Source organism: Cervus canadensis, chromosome 9 (genome assembly GCF_019320065.1).
Source record: "Cervus canadensis isolate Bull #8, Minnesota chromosome 9, ASM1932006v1, whole genome shotgun sequence".
Lineage (NCBI taxonomy): Eukaryota > Metazoa > Chordata > Mammalia > Artiodactyla > Cervidae > Cervus > Cervus canadensis.
The window spans coordinates 9,900,553-9,919,967 of record NC_057394.1 but is presented as its reverse complement, the minus strand read 5'-3'; the positions used below and the strand labels follow the sequence as shown (position 1 = coordinate 9,919,967).

Genomic DNA, 19,415 nt, shown 5'->3' with positions numbered 1-19,415 from the left:
CCAACACCACAGTTCAAAAGCGTCAGTTCTTTGGTGCTCAGCTTTCTTTACAGTCCAACTCTCACATCCGTACATGACTGCTGGAAAAACCGTAGCCTTGACTAGACGGACCTTTGTTGGCAGAGTAATTTAGGTTTCATTATAATGAGCTTGAATGGTAAATTCATGAAGTCAAAATAGTCTGAGTAAGTTCAATAGAGATGTCATATCACATCTCTATTGAACTTTGATACTGTAAAACAGTGGCATGACACATGGGCAGTTTGTCAAAATATTAAATTAGTATTGGTCGCACCTAAGTGTTTTTTTTCCACTATGGCTGTCTTCTGAAAGGGATATTCTTTTATATTTACAGAATACATTTTCATGTTTAATTTTTTAATTGATTTATTTTTTGACTGAGCTGAGTTTTCATTGCTGTGCATGGGCTTTTTCTAGTTGCCAGTGAGCAGGGCTACTCTCTAGTTGTGGTGCAGGGGCTTCTCATCTTGGTGGTTTTTCCTTGTTTCAGAGTACCAGCCCTAGACCATGTGGGCTTCAGTAGTTGTGACACACAGGCTTAGTTGCCCCATGGCACGTGGAATCTTTCCAGACCAGAGATTAAACCCCTGTCGACTGCATTGGCAGGCAGATTCTTGGCCTCTGAACCACCGGGGAAGTCCTTCATGTTTTATTTTTAAATGAACATGTTTTCCACTGATTTGCTTCCTATACTTTATATGCAGGCATAGAAGTTACTATATTTTTAAACTAAGTGACTTAAATACAAAGTAGGCTTACTGCTATTCTCGGAAGTTTAAATGTACCACGTGTAAAGCAAAGTATATTTTATTATGCAGATACATTTTTCCAGGCTTAGTCTGAAATTTCTACCTTTGATTGACTGTGATGGAATAGAAGGAGATCAGACAGGCCTGGATTCACACTGTGTCCTAGATACCATTTAGTAACTATGTGAGTTCTGTGTCTGTGAATCTCACAGTCTACATTTAAGGAATGGGGTGTGAGTCTCTGCCTTATGAATTAGTCACACACTAATAAAGTAATGCTCAAAATTCTCCAAGCCAGGCTTCAGCAATACGTGAACCATGAACTTCCAGATGTTCAAGCTGGTTTTAGAAAAGGCAGAGGAACCAGAGATCGAATTGCCAACATCCGCTGGATCTTTGAAAAAGCAAGAGAGTTCCAGAAAAACATCTATTTCTGCTTTACTGACTATGCCAAAGCCTTCGACTGTGTGGATCACAATAAACTGTAGAAAATTCTGAAGAAGATGGGAATACCAGACCACCTGACCTGCCTCTTGAGAAACCTGTATGCAGGTCAGGAAGCAACAGTTAGAACTGAACATGGAACAACAGACTGGTTCCAAATAGGAAAAGAAGTATGTCAAGGCTGTATATTGTCACCCTGCTTATTTAACTTATATGCAGAGTACATCATGAGAAATGCTGGACTGGATGAAGCACAAGCTGGAATCAAGATTGCCGGGAGAAATATCAATAACTTGAGATATGCAGATGACACCACCCTTATGGCAAAAAGCAAAGAAGAACTAAAGGGCCTCTTGATAAAAGTGAAAGAGGAGAGTGAAAAAGTTGGCTTAAAGCTCAACATTCAGAAAACTAAGATCATGGCATCCGGTCCCATCACTTTATGGCAAATAGATGGGGAAACAGTGGAAACAGTGTCAGACTTTACTTTTCTGGGCTCCAAAATCACTGCAGATGGTGACTGCAGCCATGAAATTAGAAGACTCTTACTCCTTGGAAGGAAAGTTATGACCAAGCTAGATAGCATATTAAAAAGCAGAGACATTACTTTGCCAACAAAGGTCCATCTAGTCAAGGCTATGGTTTTTCCAGTGGTCATGTATGGATGTGAGAGTTGGACTATAAGGAAAGCTGAGCACAGAAGAATTGATGCTTTTGAACTGTGGTGTTGGAGAAGACTCTTGAGAGTCCCTTGGACTGCAAGGAGATCCAACCAGTCCACCCTAAAGGAGATAAGTCCTGGGTGTTCACTGGAAGGATTGATGTGAAGATGAACCTCCAATACTTTGGCCACCTGATGCGAACAGCTGACTCGTTTGAAAAGACCCTGATGCTGGGAAAGAATTAAGGGCAGGAGGAGAAGGGGACGAGAGGATGAAATGGTTGGATGGCATCACCGACACAATGGACACGGGTTTGGGTGGACTTCAGGAGTTGGTGATGGACAGGGAGGCCTGCCGGACTGTGGTTCATGGGGTTGCAAAGAGTGGGACATGACTGAGCGACTGAACTGAACTGAAGTGGCGTTAGGAATGTAGACGGTATTTGCACAGTGCTTGCTTGTGGAGTTCAGGAACTTTAGTTCCCATCTTCTTTTCTTTCTCTTTTCATTACAGTTGTAAAACCACAGGTTTAAAAACTGTATGTCATCAATCATTATCAATTAGTTGGTGTTATGTGAACTGTATTAAACCATTAGTAAGCCATATGGAATGCCCATTTTAGGCCATTCCTAGTACTGTGTAGTGAGTTACATGCCTTCATTGCACCATGTTCTTCTTCTTTTTCAAAGCATTTACCATAACCGTAATGAAAGTATTGGTTCTGCAGTTAATTGCTGTTGGATTTCCCCCTAAGAGTATTAGGTACATGAGGGCACTGGTGGTGTTTTTATTTTGTTTACTTGTGTATTGCTAGTGCTAAGCAGTTCCTGACGCATGATAGGTGATTAATAAATATTTGTTTACTGAGTGAAGGAATGAGAGAGAGAGAGAGAGATGCTGTCTGTATTTCAAAGAGTTTCTAGTGTACTTTGATGGAAAATACATAAGATAAGTGTAATATAAATTCACAGGTGCCAAAACAATGGATATCAGAGGAGAAGAGGGTATCTGTCTTTTTTACACCTCTCCCTTTTTGTCCTTTGAGAGTACGTTAGGACTCCTAGGGGCCCCTCTTGAGAATATTTTACTTGTGCTTCCTTAAAACAATTCCTCAGCATAGCAACATTTTTAAAAAGACTAGGAACTCACCATGTTGGAGAAGTAAAGGCAATGGGCACACTGAGGCATGCATCCCTGAAGTGTGTAACTTGCTATTGTCTTTTGGGAAAATAATCTAGCACTAGATGTTAAAAGTAGGTGCCCTTTCATCAAACTGTTCCATTTTGGGGAATCTGCCCTGTGTGTTAAAAGACTGAATTGTGAGATGCTGTTTACAAGGACATTTATAGCAGCCTTGTTTGTAGTAGCCAGAATTTTGACCAGCTTCAGTGTCCACTCAAAGGACAAATCTTCACAATAAAATATTGTGCAATTGTGATAGCTGTATATATTAGTAAAATAGAGAAACTCTCCAATCAGTTTGGAGAGCAATGCATAGTGCAAACATTTAGTTAAAATCTTCCCGTCCTTCACTTATGTTTGAATGAGCATAGGGAATAATTATACATCATATTGAAGTATATACATATTATATATACAGTATATAATGTCCATATGGGAATGTCCCCAGTTGTTCCCCACAGTGTGTTTTTTAACCTTTTTTTTTTTTTTTTTAGCCCTAATGTGGTCCATTCCAAATTTTTGTGGTTATATCTCTATTTTCTCACTCTCTTTCTATGTCATAACATTAACTTCTCAGAAGAGCCAGGGGTAATTGTCATAGAACATCTCACATTCTAGATTGGAGGTTTCAGTACTGGCCCAGGGAACGTATTTGGGAAATAAGCTGGAAGGTTGGGGGTAACAGTTGGCCAGTGATGTCCACGTGTTTTGAATTGGTGACTTTGAAAGTGGCTCAGCTACTAAACATTAGGTGATTTCAGAGTGTGGTTGTGGGACTAGGTGGCTGAAGTGAAGAATAGATGATTTAAGAACTGAGCTGAGATAATGTTGAATGGATCACCCGCATGGGTCCTACGCCTAAGGATCAGAGGAAAGGTCAAGAGTTGGGTAATGTAAATTCTTTAGTGAATATTGCATTGTGCCAGGGATGCTGAGAGATGATAGAGAATTGAGAAGCTTCTCTGACCAGATAAAATGAACCTCGAGGAAATGGAAGTTTCTCCAAGGATTAGAAGTAGAAGAGGTGATGTTTTGGAAGCGGCAGTGAGGGTCACTGAGAAGTGAGGTCCCTGAGGGCATTGAGGATTTCAGGTAATGCAAGGAAGTGAGTTGTAGAAGGAAATGGCAATCCACTCCAGTATTCTTGCCTGGAAAATTCTATGGACAGAAGAGCCTGGCAGGCTACAGTCTACAGGGTTGCAGAGTTGGACACAACTAAGCAACTGGCCACTAAGGAGGTTAGTGGAACATCCCGTGAAGATGCTGGGTCTGCAGTAGATGAACCCATCCCGGAGCAGTGGTCTCAGCAGGTGTGGACCAACCTGGAAAAGAGGGCATGGGTGTCTAGGGAGGGTGGGGGCAGTTGAGTCCTCCGAGGTTCCGAGCATGAGGGATGCGCAGAGAATGAGGGATGTGCAGAGAAGTTTGCCCTCCTGGTGGTGGATGCAAAGTTCCGAGAGTAACGGCGGTGAGCACTTGGGGCTCAGAAAAGTGGTTTCAAATGCATTCTGAGGGTCTGTACACTTCGTCTGATTAAGTTCTGATTCCACTTACTGTCCTCTGGCCCTGGAGTCCCAAGCCAAGGCTCACTATCACGGACGAGTGCTGTAGCTTCCTATGTGGGTTCTCCATAAGTCCTTGTTAACGCACCAGTCCGCTCTTTAGTGGGTTGGTGTACAAAGTACAAACCCAGAGATCACTCCTCTGCTTTAGTGTCTTCCCGTTGCCTCTTTGTGGACCTCATGGCCTCGTTTATACCACTGTCTCCTGCTTCACTGTTGTCTGCATTTCCAGGTTTGCCCCATCCTCTCCCTACCTGATGGCCTTTCATGGTTAAACCAGTCTAAGCAGTTGGTACAGAATCAAAGATACAGAGAAAGATACAGTTCAGTTTCTCTCCCAGGTAACAGTCGAGAAGGGAGGTGTCAAGGGTCAGTAAGGTGACTCCAGGATCACAGCAGATGGTTCTCATTTTAGGGCCCACAGCAGCTGCTTTTCATGCCTCTCATCCAGGCTCAGCAGGAAGATAGCAGGAGTAGGGGAGTTCACGCTCACTGATTTTCAGGGCCTAACCCAGAAAGTACCCTGTGTTTCTGCTCCTGTCCTATTGTGGGTGAGCCTAGGTGGTCGTACCTAGGTGCTAGGAAGATGGGAGAAGTAGTTGATAGCAAGGTGGCCATATCCTCAGCTAAAGCATACCATTTCTCTTATTAAAGGAAGGAAGGGAAAACAGATATTGGCAGACAGCTAGAAGAAAGAAGAATATATAAATGTATCTGCTCTGTTTTGAAAACACACACATGCATGCAAGGCTAGGACTAGTAAGATGACTTTTTTGTAGGAGGTGGTGGAATGGTCTGGTGGAAATGATTAGGGGACAGCAAATAGTACATGGGATGAAAGGGAAAGACTTCTTTGATTATACGTTTTTGTATAATTCTGACCTGTAGATCCATCTTAATATTTAAAAATGAATATATAAAATCATTAATGTTCTGGGGTGAAAACTCAAAGTGAAATCCAAGCAAACAGATGGACAGGACTGTATGAATAATAGAATCATGCTGAAGGAGAGAGGGGGGGAAAGCGAATCTAAATAACTTTTAATAGTATTTTTACTGGATACCCTCAAGGTAGAGATAAAATACATCTAAACAAACATTAAGCTCTAGTTAGTAGGTTTATTTTTCTTAGTTCATGGGTTAGCAGCTCTGAAACCAGTTGATGTATATTCTGGGATTGAGGAAATAAATATATGTATTGTGGATAAGAGGAGTCAAGTTTCTCATTGTCAGAGAAAGGAGTTACAGATGTGGGAATGGAAAAGCGTGGGATGAACCCTGCAGTGCTGAGTTGGAAGTTCAGTGTGACTTCATAGTTTTTGACATAGATTGAGAAATAAATAAATACGTGTTACTGCATTTGGAATTGTCTGTGTGTGTATATATGCACTCTCTAGCTCAGGATTTCTCAACTTCAGCATCACTGATGTCTGGGGTAGACACATATTTGTTGTGGAGTGGGGCTGTCCTGTCTGTGCATTGTAGGGTGTTTTATCAACATCCTTGGCCTCTTCCCACTAAATTTCAGTACCATCTCCTCAGTTGTGAAATTCATGGACTTCCAGACATTGCCACATGTCCCCTGAAGGGAAAACCTTGCCCAATGATTGAGAACTGCTGTCCTGCTGAGAGGTCACAGAAGCACTGACACCCATAGCAAGGAGTACACCAAGCACCCATATCTTGTTCTGTGAAGACCGTCCTCCCATAAATGGAACCTGCACTCCTTGATAAAATGGCTGCTTTCAGAAAGAGTAGAAGATGAGCCAAGAGATCTTATATAAGAATGTAATCAAGTGGCTCAAGAAATGGGGATATGCCAAAAAAAAAAAAAGACCCAGGAACCAGCTTTCAGGGGCTTCTGCTGGCAATTCTCAGAACACCTCAGCAATAAAATGAATAATGCTAGGAATAGATTAAAATCCATGAAATGAAGAGTCCATGAGTTTATACTGATACAAATAGAAAAGGTAAATGAGGGTGGGGCTCACAACTCTTCCTTACGGTAGATTTTTAACTAATAAGTGTAGAAAAATCAGTACTCGGCAAACACCAGATTGTTTGGGTGAATCATCAGTGATTGATGTTAAAATCAGTGGATGAAAATATGATGAGAGACAGGTATTTGCTTAATTTATAATACCTCTTCAGATGATAACTAATTAATTAAAATGGGAAAAATAGTACCTTTAAAATGGATAAACCTTGAAACTTGCCCAAATGGTTACAATTAGTATCACTGGTAATGGAACAAAGCAGCAGCCTGCGCCTCTCGGTTTGATGCACTGAAAAGTCCACATTCTTTCTGTGCTATTCTGGCCAAAAATGTGTAACATGAATATAATCATGAGGAAACATCAGGCAAACCAAACTGAAAGAAAGTGTACAATACAAATGGCTTGTACTCTTCCAAAGTGTCAAGGTCAAGAAACACAAAAACGGATCAACTTATCTACATCAAAGGAAACTAAGGACACATGACAATTAAATGCAACATGTGATCCTGGATTAGTTCCTGAACCAGGAAAAAAATGTTTTCCTTTTGTAGAAAAGGTCATAAATAGGACAGCTGGTGGAATTTGAATCAAGTCTGTAGATGAAATGATGATACTGTTGTCAGTGTTAATTTTTAGATTTGGTCATTGTACTGTGATTGCAGGAGAGACTCGGCTTGGTTTTAGGAGATGTGCCCTGAGATATTTAGAGGTATTTACCTGCAGCTTAGCCTCAAATGTTTAAGAAAAAAAATAAAATTGTGAGTATATACATAAAGAGAGAAACAATGAATGACAGAACAAATAAAGGTGGTCAGATGTTAACATTGGAGAATCTGAGTAAAGGATGTATATGCTTTTTGTACTATTTTTGTGAATTTTCTGTAATTCTGAAAATATTCCAAAATGAAAGATTAAAAAAAAAAATAAGTAAAGGGGAGCATGTGCTGCCCTCCTCCCAAAGCTAACCTTTAAGAAACAAAAATGGAGATGCATTTGCGATATGTACTATATATCATTCATCTGACTAATTCTAAAGGATTGAGGGCTTAGAAAACTGTTTTATGAAGAATAGTGGGTGGTTTGCTGTTTAGTTTGATAACTATTTAGTTGTTCAAATGATTTTTTTTTTTCCTGGAGCCGATTGTGAGCTTTTGTTAAGATAAAGCTTCTTTAGAACAAAGATGTAATTTGGTTAAAGTTAATTTCTGAGCCCCCATGAAATAAGCAGTAGCTTTTGGCCTCTGTTTGATCCTGGCAGCGTGTGCAGCTCATGTCTGGCCCGTGTTTTGGAAGCAGCAGGTAGTCAGGAGAAGGCTGCTCCTGGGGGTCCTCTCTTCTGTGGCCTGGTCATGATTTCCCATGCAGATGGGACCCCGTGAACTTTGGCAGAGGTCATCCTCAATTCCCAGTCCACATCTCACAGTCATAATTTTTATGAGTATGTGATTAATAATATCGTTAAAGTTATAAAACTAAGCCTGAGGGCACCTCAGCTGTCTGCTTATTGTTTGAACAGGACGAGCTTGTACAACGGGCATTGTCTTAATTGGAACATGGAAAGTAAACTAAGTACAAAATGGTAACTTTCAAATATGTATGCTATCCTTTAGGGTTGAGTGCTTTTTATCCTTTATCTGATCTTTGGAGCTTTGAGATTTAATAAAATTGTTTATTAGTCCCTTAATTGACTTTAGAATTAATTAATATAGAGTAGTTTTTGGAGCAGTCAGTTGTGGGATCTGGATTTTGGTTGTCTGCCATTAACCCTTTATGCCATTAACAAGCCATTGTCTTGCCTTGTTCCTTAGGAAAGGATAATAGATGATGACTAGTAATATGTAATATTACATAGTAATGTGTGATATTTTATTCAGAGAACATTAAAGGGAAAGTGCTCTTGTGTATTAATTTTATCCCTAAAACACTATTAGCAAGGTAAAAGTGTATGTTTTCATGCTCTATTTACTAATCAAGTAGAAAAGTTTTTTTAAGTCCATGCTTTATTTGTGTGGTTGAGCGGCTCTGTTCTTTGATGTCCAAAACATAAATTAATATTTGCTGATGTTTCCTTTGAGTTACGTTTTAAAAAATCACCTCTTTTTCAACTTTGAATATGGGATTGAAGTACAACATCATTTATCCTGTAAAACTGCATGCATTTTAAATTTGGAGGTGTCATGGTCTTGAATTGATCACTGGCATCAGTTTGTTCAGATTATCATTAACTGTTTCTGAAAGTTGTATTTTACTGAAGACAGAGCCCAGCGCCAACAATTCTGGCATTGGCCTCACAGAGGGAAAGAAAATTTATACCAGCATGAGACTATCACAGAAAAGCCAGTAAAGCTTAAATACAGAATATGGCGCATATAAAGTAGACAGTATTGTTTTTATTTAACTGGAGGAAGAAAAGATAAAATTGCTGAGAGACTGCCTTTCTAAGTTATTTACTATTTACATAAAATAGCTTATAAATCAAAACATTCTGAATTGTTAAAGTGTTTATGTGCTTCTGCTAAGTCACTTCAGTCATGTTGGACTCTCTGCGACACCAAGGACTGTAGCTCTCCAGGCTCCTCTGTCCATGAGATTCTTGTCCAGGCAAGAATACTAGAGTGGGTTGCCGTGTCCTTCTGCAGGGGATCTTTCCAGGGATCGACCCCACGTCTCTTGCATCTCCTGCACTGGCAGGTGGGTTCTTTACCACTAGCACCACCCGAGAAGCCCACTGTATACATAAGAACACTGTATTTTAGAAATGAAGTTACAACTACATCTTGATCTTCTAACATGTATCCTTTCCAGTCCCTCCTTTAGGATCATGCTTTTTCCAAAACTTGATGGATTAGTCTTACATGTCTGTGCTTCATTTTCTGCTCTGGATTCCTTCATGTGAATGTCCACCTCCACTATCTCTGTATTCTGATGTATGTGCATTCTCATCTGCCTGCTAGTCTGAATTCTAATGATTCGGACATTATCAATCCATCTCACAGGCGTCTCTCATTTAGCCTGCAAAATATGCATCCAGTTTTTTCCTTCCAGCCTGTTCCTTCCCTTTAAGTGGTGTTGTCTGTGATGTTACAGAGTCAGAAGTTTGGCTGTTGGTGCTCGGCTCACTTTCCCCATCCTTGCATCCCCTAAATCACCAAGCCCCATCTGCCTCCCAGACATCTCTCAAGTGTAGCTGCCTTTTTCCTGTCTCGTCTACTCCCTAACTGTGGGCTGAGGCCTTACCATTTTCCAGCACATCTCCTGCAGTTATCAGCTTGCTTTTTCCCATCTTCACTCTTGAGCCTTCCCAGTCCCTTTTGTAGCAGCACCAGAGTGATTCCTGGAATGCACAAATCTACTCATGTCTGCCCTGTTTCAGCCATTCTGGTAGCTCTCAAGGTAAAGTGAAGTCTTTGCTAGGCTGTTAGACCCTAAATGTTCCTGTCTGACTTCTCTGGGGCGCCAGTCCTCTTTGCTCATACCCTTTGGCTTTGGTGTCTTTCTTTTGGGTTTCCCAGATGGCGCTAGTGGTAAAGAACCAACCCGCCAGTGCAGGAGATGTAAAAGACGCGGGTTCTATCCCTGAGTCAGGAAGATCCCCTGGAGGAGGGCGTGGCAACCCACTCTGGTATTCTTGCCTGGAGAATCCCATGGACAGAGGAGCCTGGCGGGCTACAGAACATAGGATCACACAGAATCATCCTTCTTTTAGTCCTCTTCATAGAAATACCTGGTGGTAATCACTTTCTACCAAAATGAAAATTCTTACACACTCTGAAGTTCTTCTCTAATATTACCCACCTTTGTGTCCTTCTGCGTCTTCTTCTGTTTTCTTTCCCAGCCAGGCCTCTTTCCTCTTTCTAGGACACTGCATCTGTCATTTCCTGTGCGTATCAATCTTGCTGGCAAGTCATAACTCTTCTTCTTCCAAAGTGATTTAGTTTTGTCTGTTTGTAAAACATATGACAGAGGGATTCCTTTCCTCTGTATAGCCTGAACTCTTTCATGGTACCTTCTGTTTTAAGTTCTTGCCTACCTTGCCTTTCTTTTTTTTTTTTTTTTTCTACCTTGCCTTTCTAAGCATCCTAACGCTTTGCTTTTTAATAAATTGCTCTTTGGTTTTGTGTAGCAAAACATCACCTAGGGACTTCAGTGGTGGTCCATTGATTAAGACTTTGTGCTTCCATTGCAGGGGGCACAGGTTTGATCCCTGGTCAGGGAACTAAGACCCCCATGGAAGTAAAAAAAAAAAAAAACACACACACACATAAAAAAATACCTATAATATAGGCAAATGTCAACTTCTGCAATGATTTGTTAGCTATACTGGTGTAATCAGAAGTTGTTATACTTTTTGATAATTCCTTGTAGAGATATACAAAAGCCCTTGTAGAGATAATTACAAAAGCCCTTCAAAACATTAGTTACTGAGTATGGACCAAGTCATTATCCATAAAGCAAGGTTGAGATAACTATGCATTACTCCTGGGCACGTACTGTGAAAGATATTTATTAGATTACTGTCTATATGTGAAAACTTCTCCCATGGAATAAATAAAGGAGTAGCATTAAAATTTGAATTTTGGAACTTTCTCTAAACGTTTTGAAATAGTTTGAAGGTTGAAAATTGGATTTTGTAAAATTATAGACATGATATCTTCTGTGTCAGGAAGAGAGATGCTCAGAATTTTTCATATGGTTGCTAGTATGGTATAATACAAAGAGATGGATAGAAGAATGCCTGGAAAGATGTATTAAGTTGTTCATGTTTGTTGGCTCAGAGATAGCAAGTCATATTGAAAAGAATGACTTTTCTCCCCCATATGTACCCATTAGGATATAGGGTAACCTGCTGTAACAAAGAGTCTTAAATCCAGTGGTATAAAGAAGATAGAAATTCATCTACGTCTCATTTAATGGTCTGGCTGGTCTGCACTGATGGGGCAAGTTAGTATCCTGTGGCCATTTTTCCAGGAGATGCACAGACCTGTCTCTTTCCACCCCTACCCACCCCCTACCCTAACCCTAACCCTAACCCCTAACCCTAACTCCTAACCCTAAACCCCTAACCCTAACCCCTACCCTAACCCTAACCCTAACCCTGACCCCCCACACCTGCCTTGTTTCTCCCCTTCATCCACATGGCCAAGCCGAGTTCCTGCGGTATCAGGGAGCCCATGGGAAAAAGGAAGGAAAGGAAGGTCAAGCAGTTCTTTTTTCATGTAAATGAGACTGCAGTTGGATACATTTCTTTAATTTATACTCTGTTTTTCCTTGGAATTAGTCTGTCGTGTCTAGCTGTAACATAGATGGGAAAATGGAGTCTGTCTGGGTGGTCTTTTGTTTAGTTAGGGTTCTATTGTGGAAAAGATAAAATGTAAAATTTGGGGGAAATCCTGCAGTCTGTCACAAGATACTTCTGCATTTAAAATTTTATTTGATATATATTACTATTATAATTTATATTCTACTAAACATTCGATTAGTGAAGAAAGCTGAGCGCCCAAAAATTGATGCTTTTGAACTGTGGTGTTGGAGAAGACTCTTGAGAGTCCCTTGGACTGCAAGGAGATCCAACCAGTCCATCCTAAAGGAGATCAGTCCTGGGTGTTCATTGGAAGGACTGATGCTGAAGCTGAAACTCCAGTACTTTGGCCACTTCATGCGAAGAGTTGACTCATTGGAAAAGACCCTGATGCTGGGAGGGATTGCGGGCAGGAGGAGAAGGGGACGGCAGAGGATGAGATGTTTGGATGGCATCACTGACTCGATGGACATGAGTTTGAGTAGACTCCTGTTGGGAGTTGGTGATGGACAGGGAGGCCTGGTGTGCTGCGATTCATGGGGTTGCAAAGAGTCGGACACGAATGAGTGACTGAACTGAAGCATTCGATGAATGATTCATTCTCTTTGGATCACAGTTTTCTTATTTGTGTCTTCTTTTTTGTGCTCATTTTCTTATTCTATCATTGGTTACGAAAAGTTCCCCCCAAACATATACCATACAGTTGACTTTCATTTTTCTTCCTGTGATATCTGACTCCTGCATGAGTAGTAGGTGTGGAGAAATTGCTCATAGGTATAGATTAACTTGCTTGGAACGTCAACATTGTTAACACTTGGTAGCAGATGTGGGCAAATTTTTGGTAAAGGGCCAGAGAAGACATATCTTAGACTTTGTGGGTCACGTGGTCTGCATTGCAACCACTAGCCTCTACTGTGGAAGCATGAAGACAACCCTGTATAAACACTGCTGTGTTTCAGTAAAAAGTTATTTACAATCTGAACTGCAGGCCATAGTTTGCTGATCTTGCTTATAAGATGAGTACACCGTCCAGGTAGAATTAGATGTAAGCTTAAGTTTGTGGAGCTACAGTCTTACAGAAAATGAACTAGAGGGTAGGTAGGTCAGTGCTGTTAAGGTTCTGTCTGTTGTTTATTAATCACTTGTTGTCTTCTGCTCTGTATTCTCATATAGAAGGATAATAATGAGCATAATAATAGTCTTTTTTTGAGTGCCCTGCATTGTGGTAAACATTATTTCATTTGTACCTCATGACAGTCAGACTAAACAGGCTTTATTATTTATCACCATTTCACAGATGAGGACATTAAGACTTTGAGAGTTTAAATAGCTTACTCAGAGTGAGAGGTCAATCAGGTACTTGAACCTGAGCGATTCTTTGCCTGCTTTGTAATTATCATATAGGGAAGGATTCTCTAAGGCTTGAATAGCCAGAACAGAACCAGGCTTTCTAGGTTTGTTACGAAGCATAGTAGTACAAATTGGAACTACGCAGCAGTGGGTTAAAGAATTGAAAGGAATTAACAAACCTCTCTGTTTACTTCAACTCTGTAATGTACTCCAGTTGCCCTTCTAGTGGACACCTGATCTAATACCTGCTTTCCCTAATACCTGGTTTTAAGATGCCTCTTCGTTCTACATTTTACTCCTATTTAATGGGTTTGGGTAAACTCCGGGAGTTGGTGATGGACAGGGAGGCCTGGCGTGCTGTGGTTCATGGGCTTGCAAAGAGTTGGACACGACTGAGCGACTGAGCTGAACTGAATATTTTTGTAATATACCTCCTTCATAAACTTTTCTGTATCATATATTCCTCCTCATACCATTCACACCCCTCTGTGGTAGTTACCTATTTTAACCTCACTTTGGAATAGTCATTGTGTTGTTTTGTTGTTTAGTTGCCAAGTCTTGTCCAACTCCTTTGAAACCCCATGGACTGCAGCCTGCCAGGATCCTCTGTTGATGGGATTGCCCAGGCAAGAATACTGGAGTGGGTTGCCATTTCCTTCACCTTGAAGCAGTCATTGTGTCCTGGGCTCGATTTTTCCTTCTTGATCATCAGCTTTTTTTCTTCTCCTTGTGTCCTCTTTGTCCTCTGCCTCTCCCATCCCCCCAACTCACCTCTTTCTTCTCTACTTATTTTGAAATATACTTGACATATAATAAACTACTCATATTTAAAGCATTCAATTTGGTGAGTTTTGACATATGTATAGACCTGTGAAACCATCACCATAATCAAAAGACTGAACATTTCTATCACCTCCCAAAGTTTCCTGGTGGCCTTTGCAGTCCACCCTCTCTCTGACCTTGTCCTAATACTTCCTGTAGGTTGCCTTTAGTATGCATTATTTTTGGTCTTGCTTCTTTCTTTAATTCAGCATAATAATTTTGAGATTCATCCTTGTTCTGTATATGAGGGGATTCACTTCTTTTTATCAGTTCAGTTGTGTCCAACTCTTTGTGACCCCCATGGACCACAGCCCGCCAGGCCTCCCTGTCCATCACCAACTCCTGGAGCTTGCTCACACTCATGTCCATTGAGTCAGTGATGCCATCCAATCATCTCATCCTCTGTCGTCTCCTTCTCCTCCTGCCTTCAATCTTTCCCAGCATCAGGGTCTTTTCCAGAAAGTCAGTTCTTCGCAAGAGGTGGCCAAAGTATTAGAGTTTCAGCTTCAGCATCAGTCCTTCCAATTAATATTCAGGAATGATCTCCTTTAGGATGAACTGGTTGAATCTCCTTCCAGTCTAAGGGACTCTCAAGAGTCTTCTCCAATACCACAGTTCAAAAGCATCAATTCTTTGGCACTCAGCTTTCTTTATAGTCCAACTCTTACATGCATACATGACTACTGGAAAAACCATAGCTTTGACTCGACGGACCTTTGTTGGCAATGTAATGTCTCTGTGTTTTAGTATGCTGTCTAGGTTGGTCATAGCTTTTCTTCCAAGGAGCAAATGTCTTTTAATTTCATAGCTGCAGTCACCATCTGCAGTTATTTTGGATTCTTTTTACGGCCGAGCAGAATTTCGTTGTATGGACAAACCACATTCATTATTGATGGGTATTTAGACTGTTTCCAGTTTTTCACTTTTCAAATAAAGCTGTTAACATCTGTGTGTCAGTGTTTGTGTAGGCATATGTTTTTATTTTAACTTGTGTAAATAGGAGTGAATTATCTGAATCATATGATGAGTATATGTTTAACTTTTAAAGAAACCTTCTTATAGTCCAAAGTGAAAGTAAACTAAAATGTACCAATTTATCTCCCCCTGCCCACCATCACAGGCTGTGACAGTTCCACTTGTACCACATATCCATTGACACTTAGTCTACTATTATAACTTTCAACCACTTAAATTGGTATTTGAGTATATTTCCATATTTTTTTTTTTGACAGAATTGTTGAACATCTTCCTCTGCTTACTGGCCATTTGTATATATTTTGTGAAATGTCTGCTTACATCTTTTGCTTATTAAGAAAATTTTTTTTTCTTTGACACCAAAAACATTTTGTATTGAGGTATAACCAGTTAACAATGTTGTGACAGTTTCAGGTGTATAGTGAAGGGACTCAGCCATATGTATATACATTGTATCCGTTCTCCCCACTCCCATCCAGACTGGCACATAACATTGAGCAGAGTTCCATGTGCTATAGGATAGGTTTTTGTTGGTTATCCATTTTAAATATAACTGTGTATATGTGACCTTGCCTCTTTTTTTAAAACCTGGTTTATCATCTTATTGTTGTAAACATTTATTACATAGTCCAGTTACAAGTTTTTTATTTGAAATATGTGTTGTGAATATTTTCTCTGTCTGTATTTTGCCGTTTCCTTTTCTTAACTAAATCCTTTGAAGAGCAGATTTTAAAATTTTGATGGAGTATAATTTGTTGGTATACTTTTTTTATGGCTCATGGGTTTTGTGTACTATCTAAGAATCTGCTCCCTACCTCAAGATTTTTCTCCTGTATTTCCTTTTGTAAGTCTTAGTTTTAGGTTTGTGACCCAATTGAGTTAATTTTTATGTATCCTATGAGTTAGAGTTGAGGTTCATCTTCTGTTTTTCCCAAATGAATATCTAGTGGTTCTACTATTTATTGGAAAGACATTGATGTCCCCATTAAATTGACATGGCAATCATAGGGTTCTTAAGCTTACATTTAATGTTTTATTGCTGCCTCAAGTTCACATTTTTTGTTTTCACTTGAAATCAACGAAATAAGTAATTTTGCATGATTTTCTAGGTCATAGGACATTAGTAATACATTTATGCATACAATAGGAATTATATTAACTGACTAATTGTTTTTCAATTCAATCTGTTATTTTATTTTTAGGTGTTACACATAATATCGCATTGCTTCGAGAGGTGATAATCAACTCACGCTTTATAGAGGGAGACATCAACACTAAATTTCTTTCTGATGTATATCCTGATGGCTTTAAAGGTTTGTATATATTGAAGTATTTTAGTGTATTAAAGTGATTACTTTTTTATACTTTATTACAATGAATGCTTTCTTCTCTTCTGAAATTAGGGCTTTTGGCCTATGTAGTACTTGATACTAATATATTAATACTTAGAGTATCCTAAGCTATTGACGTTCATGATTTCGAGTATTCATGAGTGACTCATGAATGTGTAATAGTCTGTAATTTTGTTGAGTGAGAAATTCAGCTAGTTTGTGGAATGTTGTGTTTCTGAAAGCCAATACAGATTTGTATTCCCTGCTGATAAGAGCATATATAGGATCTCTTCTTTAATATTAACACTATATCTTTATGAAAATGAACACTGAAAATTTCAGACTACCAGGTGCTATTCCTATTAATGAAAATGGAGATGTCTAAGAAGATGAAGGTTTTATTCTGAAAATTGAGTTTTGAGTAAAGTAATGAGTAGACTGTGAAACTTAGCACTGCAGGGTTACCCGTGAGTGTTTCCAGGGAGCAGAAGTGACTCATCAAGTGAGAGTCGGAGAAAACCCTTGAGTGAGCATCACACACACCGTGAGCATGGTATTAAGACACTGACAGCACTTACATGAGACTTCCTAGAAATGTCCAAGTGAAGGCCAGAAGGATCGCCATGTGTTTCTGATGAACTTGGGTACATATGAAGATTAGATCTTCTCTCACAATTTTTAAGTGTTCTTCATATCCATTTAAAGTGTTTTAATATATAAAATGACTCATTCATTTTAGGAGCTGTATATAGATTCAGGTCAGCGTCATGTAGAGATATTAAATACATTTACAGAGCAATTTCTTACCACAGAATTTATAATATGGGGATTACTGATTTGATTGTTCTTTGAAAACTCTTGTGTTACAGGCCTTTATCATTAGTACCAAGAAAAATAAAGAAAGTGTTTTATTTCAGAACTTGAAACAAAGACCAGTGGGTCATCATGTTCTTTTTCCTGAACTTTTGAATTTTTAGAAACATAAATTACAGCCTTAACATGATTGCACTTTTCTACTTATGTGATTATTTCATTAATATCTGTTGGTTTCATGAAGTCAGGTGCCACTTATGTTTTTGCTTTTTATTGTATCCCTACAACTAAAGCAGACCCTAAGTAAATATTTGTCAAGTTAATGAAAGGAGTGGTGCTCACAGTGTAGGTGAGAAGGTGTCACCTTGACTGTTTTGAATTAACTGTACGTGTATTCAGATTACAAATTTGTTTTGATCCTAAAGTTTTGCCTTCTTGTCCTGTCTAAAGTTTTAATTAAAAGCTGTCAGTTGTGAAGTGTACTTGGATTCCCATGTGCTTTTGTGTCTGCCTGGCTTACATGAAACAGGCAGGAGGAGATGACAGATCAAAATATTGTGTGTGTACATGGACATTTATGTATACATTTACACATTTATATATGTGTTTATGCATGTTTGGTGTTATATCCCATTACCATGGAGCAGTTAAAATTCCTAATCGGAGTTGGTTACTCTGTGATATATATTTAGCAGCAATTGAAAATGTTCCAAATTCTCAAGGGAACTCAGAGGTTTTCTTAAAATCAAACATTGCAGTTTGTTGTAATAAGCTTAATATATCACACTTCTTCTTTTGGATGGGATTATTAGCACAGACACTATAATTCTGTTACTTATGCATAATAGTTTTTAAATTGTTGTAAGTTGTTAGAGGCCCTTAGCAATTTTTAATTCAGCCTTCATTTTACGTATAAGGAAACAACAGCACAGAAAGACTAATAAAGCTAAATGATCAGTGACATAATAAAGCCGGAAATTAAACTTAGAGTTTTCAACTTCTGTTTTAATAGTCATTCTGTTGTGCTAGAATTCAAATTCATAAATCATAAATCACAGACGTTTTCAGAGTACGCTGCATGTTGTCACGTAAGGACTTTAAAAGTACACACCTGTTTTTGTTCTGCCGCTTATTGTATTCCTTCATATTGTTTTCATGTCAGTTCTTTCTTCTCTGAGTGGTTACTATATCTCGTTCTTCTTCTTCAGATTATTCTACCTCTTCTTCCCAATTTTTCTCCATAGGAGGTCTTAAATATAGTAAACTGTATCATCTTTGATTGTTTGATATATGTGCCTGAAAGAGACAGCAGGAAGTGGCAACTGAAGTTAATCCAGGATCTTATCCATATGTTTGAGGCTGGGTCATTTTGCCCCTTTGGGATTACCCATCTGCTTCCCATCTGTCCAGCTACCCCATATACTGTTCATAGGCTAGTGCCTGTTTTATGACTGCATTAAATTTTTCTATTATATATGTTTATTATCCCAAGTTTATTTGTAGACTAGGACAGTGTTACTTACTAAAGACTCTTAGGCTGAACTTTGAAAAGATTGTGTCTAAAATTTAAAAATAGAATACACAGAATTTGTTCATCACGTCAACTTATTAGATGCTGATTTTTAAAAGGTATTTTCCTTTGATTCTGAAAAGTAAATGGAAAATGGAGGAGTAGATATTTGACTTTGAAATAAAGGGAAAATGAAGAAGAAGATACTTTAAGACGTATCATTTCATTTAGCCTAGAATGAAATTTTGGACTTATTCCTCTGCTGCCTTGCTGCACTTGAACCACCAGCCCTATCAAAAGAATTATTAGAATCATCTTTCTCTTTTGGAATGTTGCAGAATGTTTAGAAAACTTTGATTCAACACAAGAAGTCTACCATTAAATTATACTTCACTTTTTTCCCCTCTGAATTTAATCATGTATTTCTGTACCTTTAAAAGTGGTAAATACATGACTGAAGTGTTGCCTTTAAAAATTCAGTCATTAAAATCATTCAACAAATAATTGGTATATGCAGTAGAAGAAAAATCAAAGGGAAATAGTATATTTCCCTCATCCTTAATGTGGTTATATCATTAGGGAAATGACATGTAAAGAACTAACTACACTATAAGACAGAACAAAAGGAGCACTGAGGTGAAGATAAAAACTGAGTGTCTTAGAACAGAGAAAAAGGAAACCAGTTGTGATTTGGGGAG

The 19,415-nt window shown here is 39.0% G+C and overlaps 1 protein-coding gene across 3 annotated transcripts in view; it reads left to right on the top strand.

Moving 5' to 3' along the window:
- Window positions 1–19,415, top strand: part of PCCA (propionyl-CoA carboxylase subunit alpha) — a 346,711-nt gene that overhangs the window by 177,016 nt on the left and 150,280 nt on the right. For all 3 annotated transcript variants that reach the window (XM_043478360.1, XM_043478359.1, XM_043478362.1), the window contains one exon: window positions 16,266–16,376. In XM_043478360.1, the coding sequence (XP_043334295.1) occupies window positions 16,266–16,376 (111 nt within the window). The remainder of the gene's footprint in view (window positions 1–16,265; window positions 16,377–19,415) is intronic.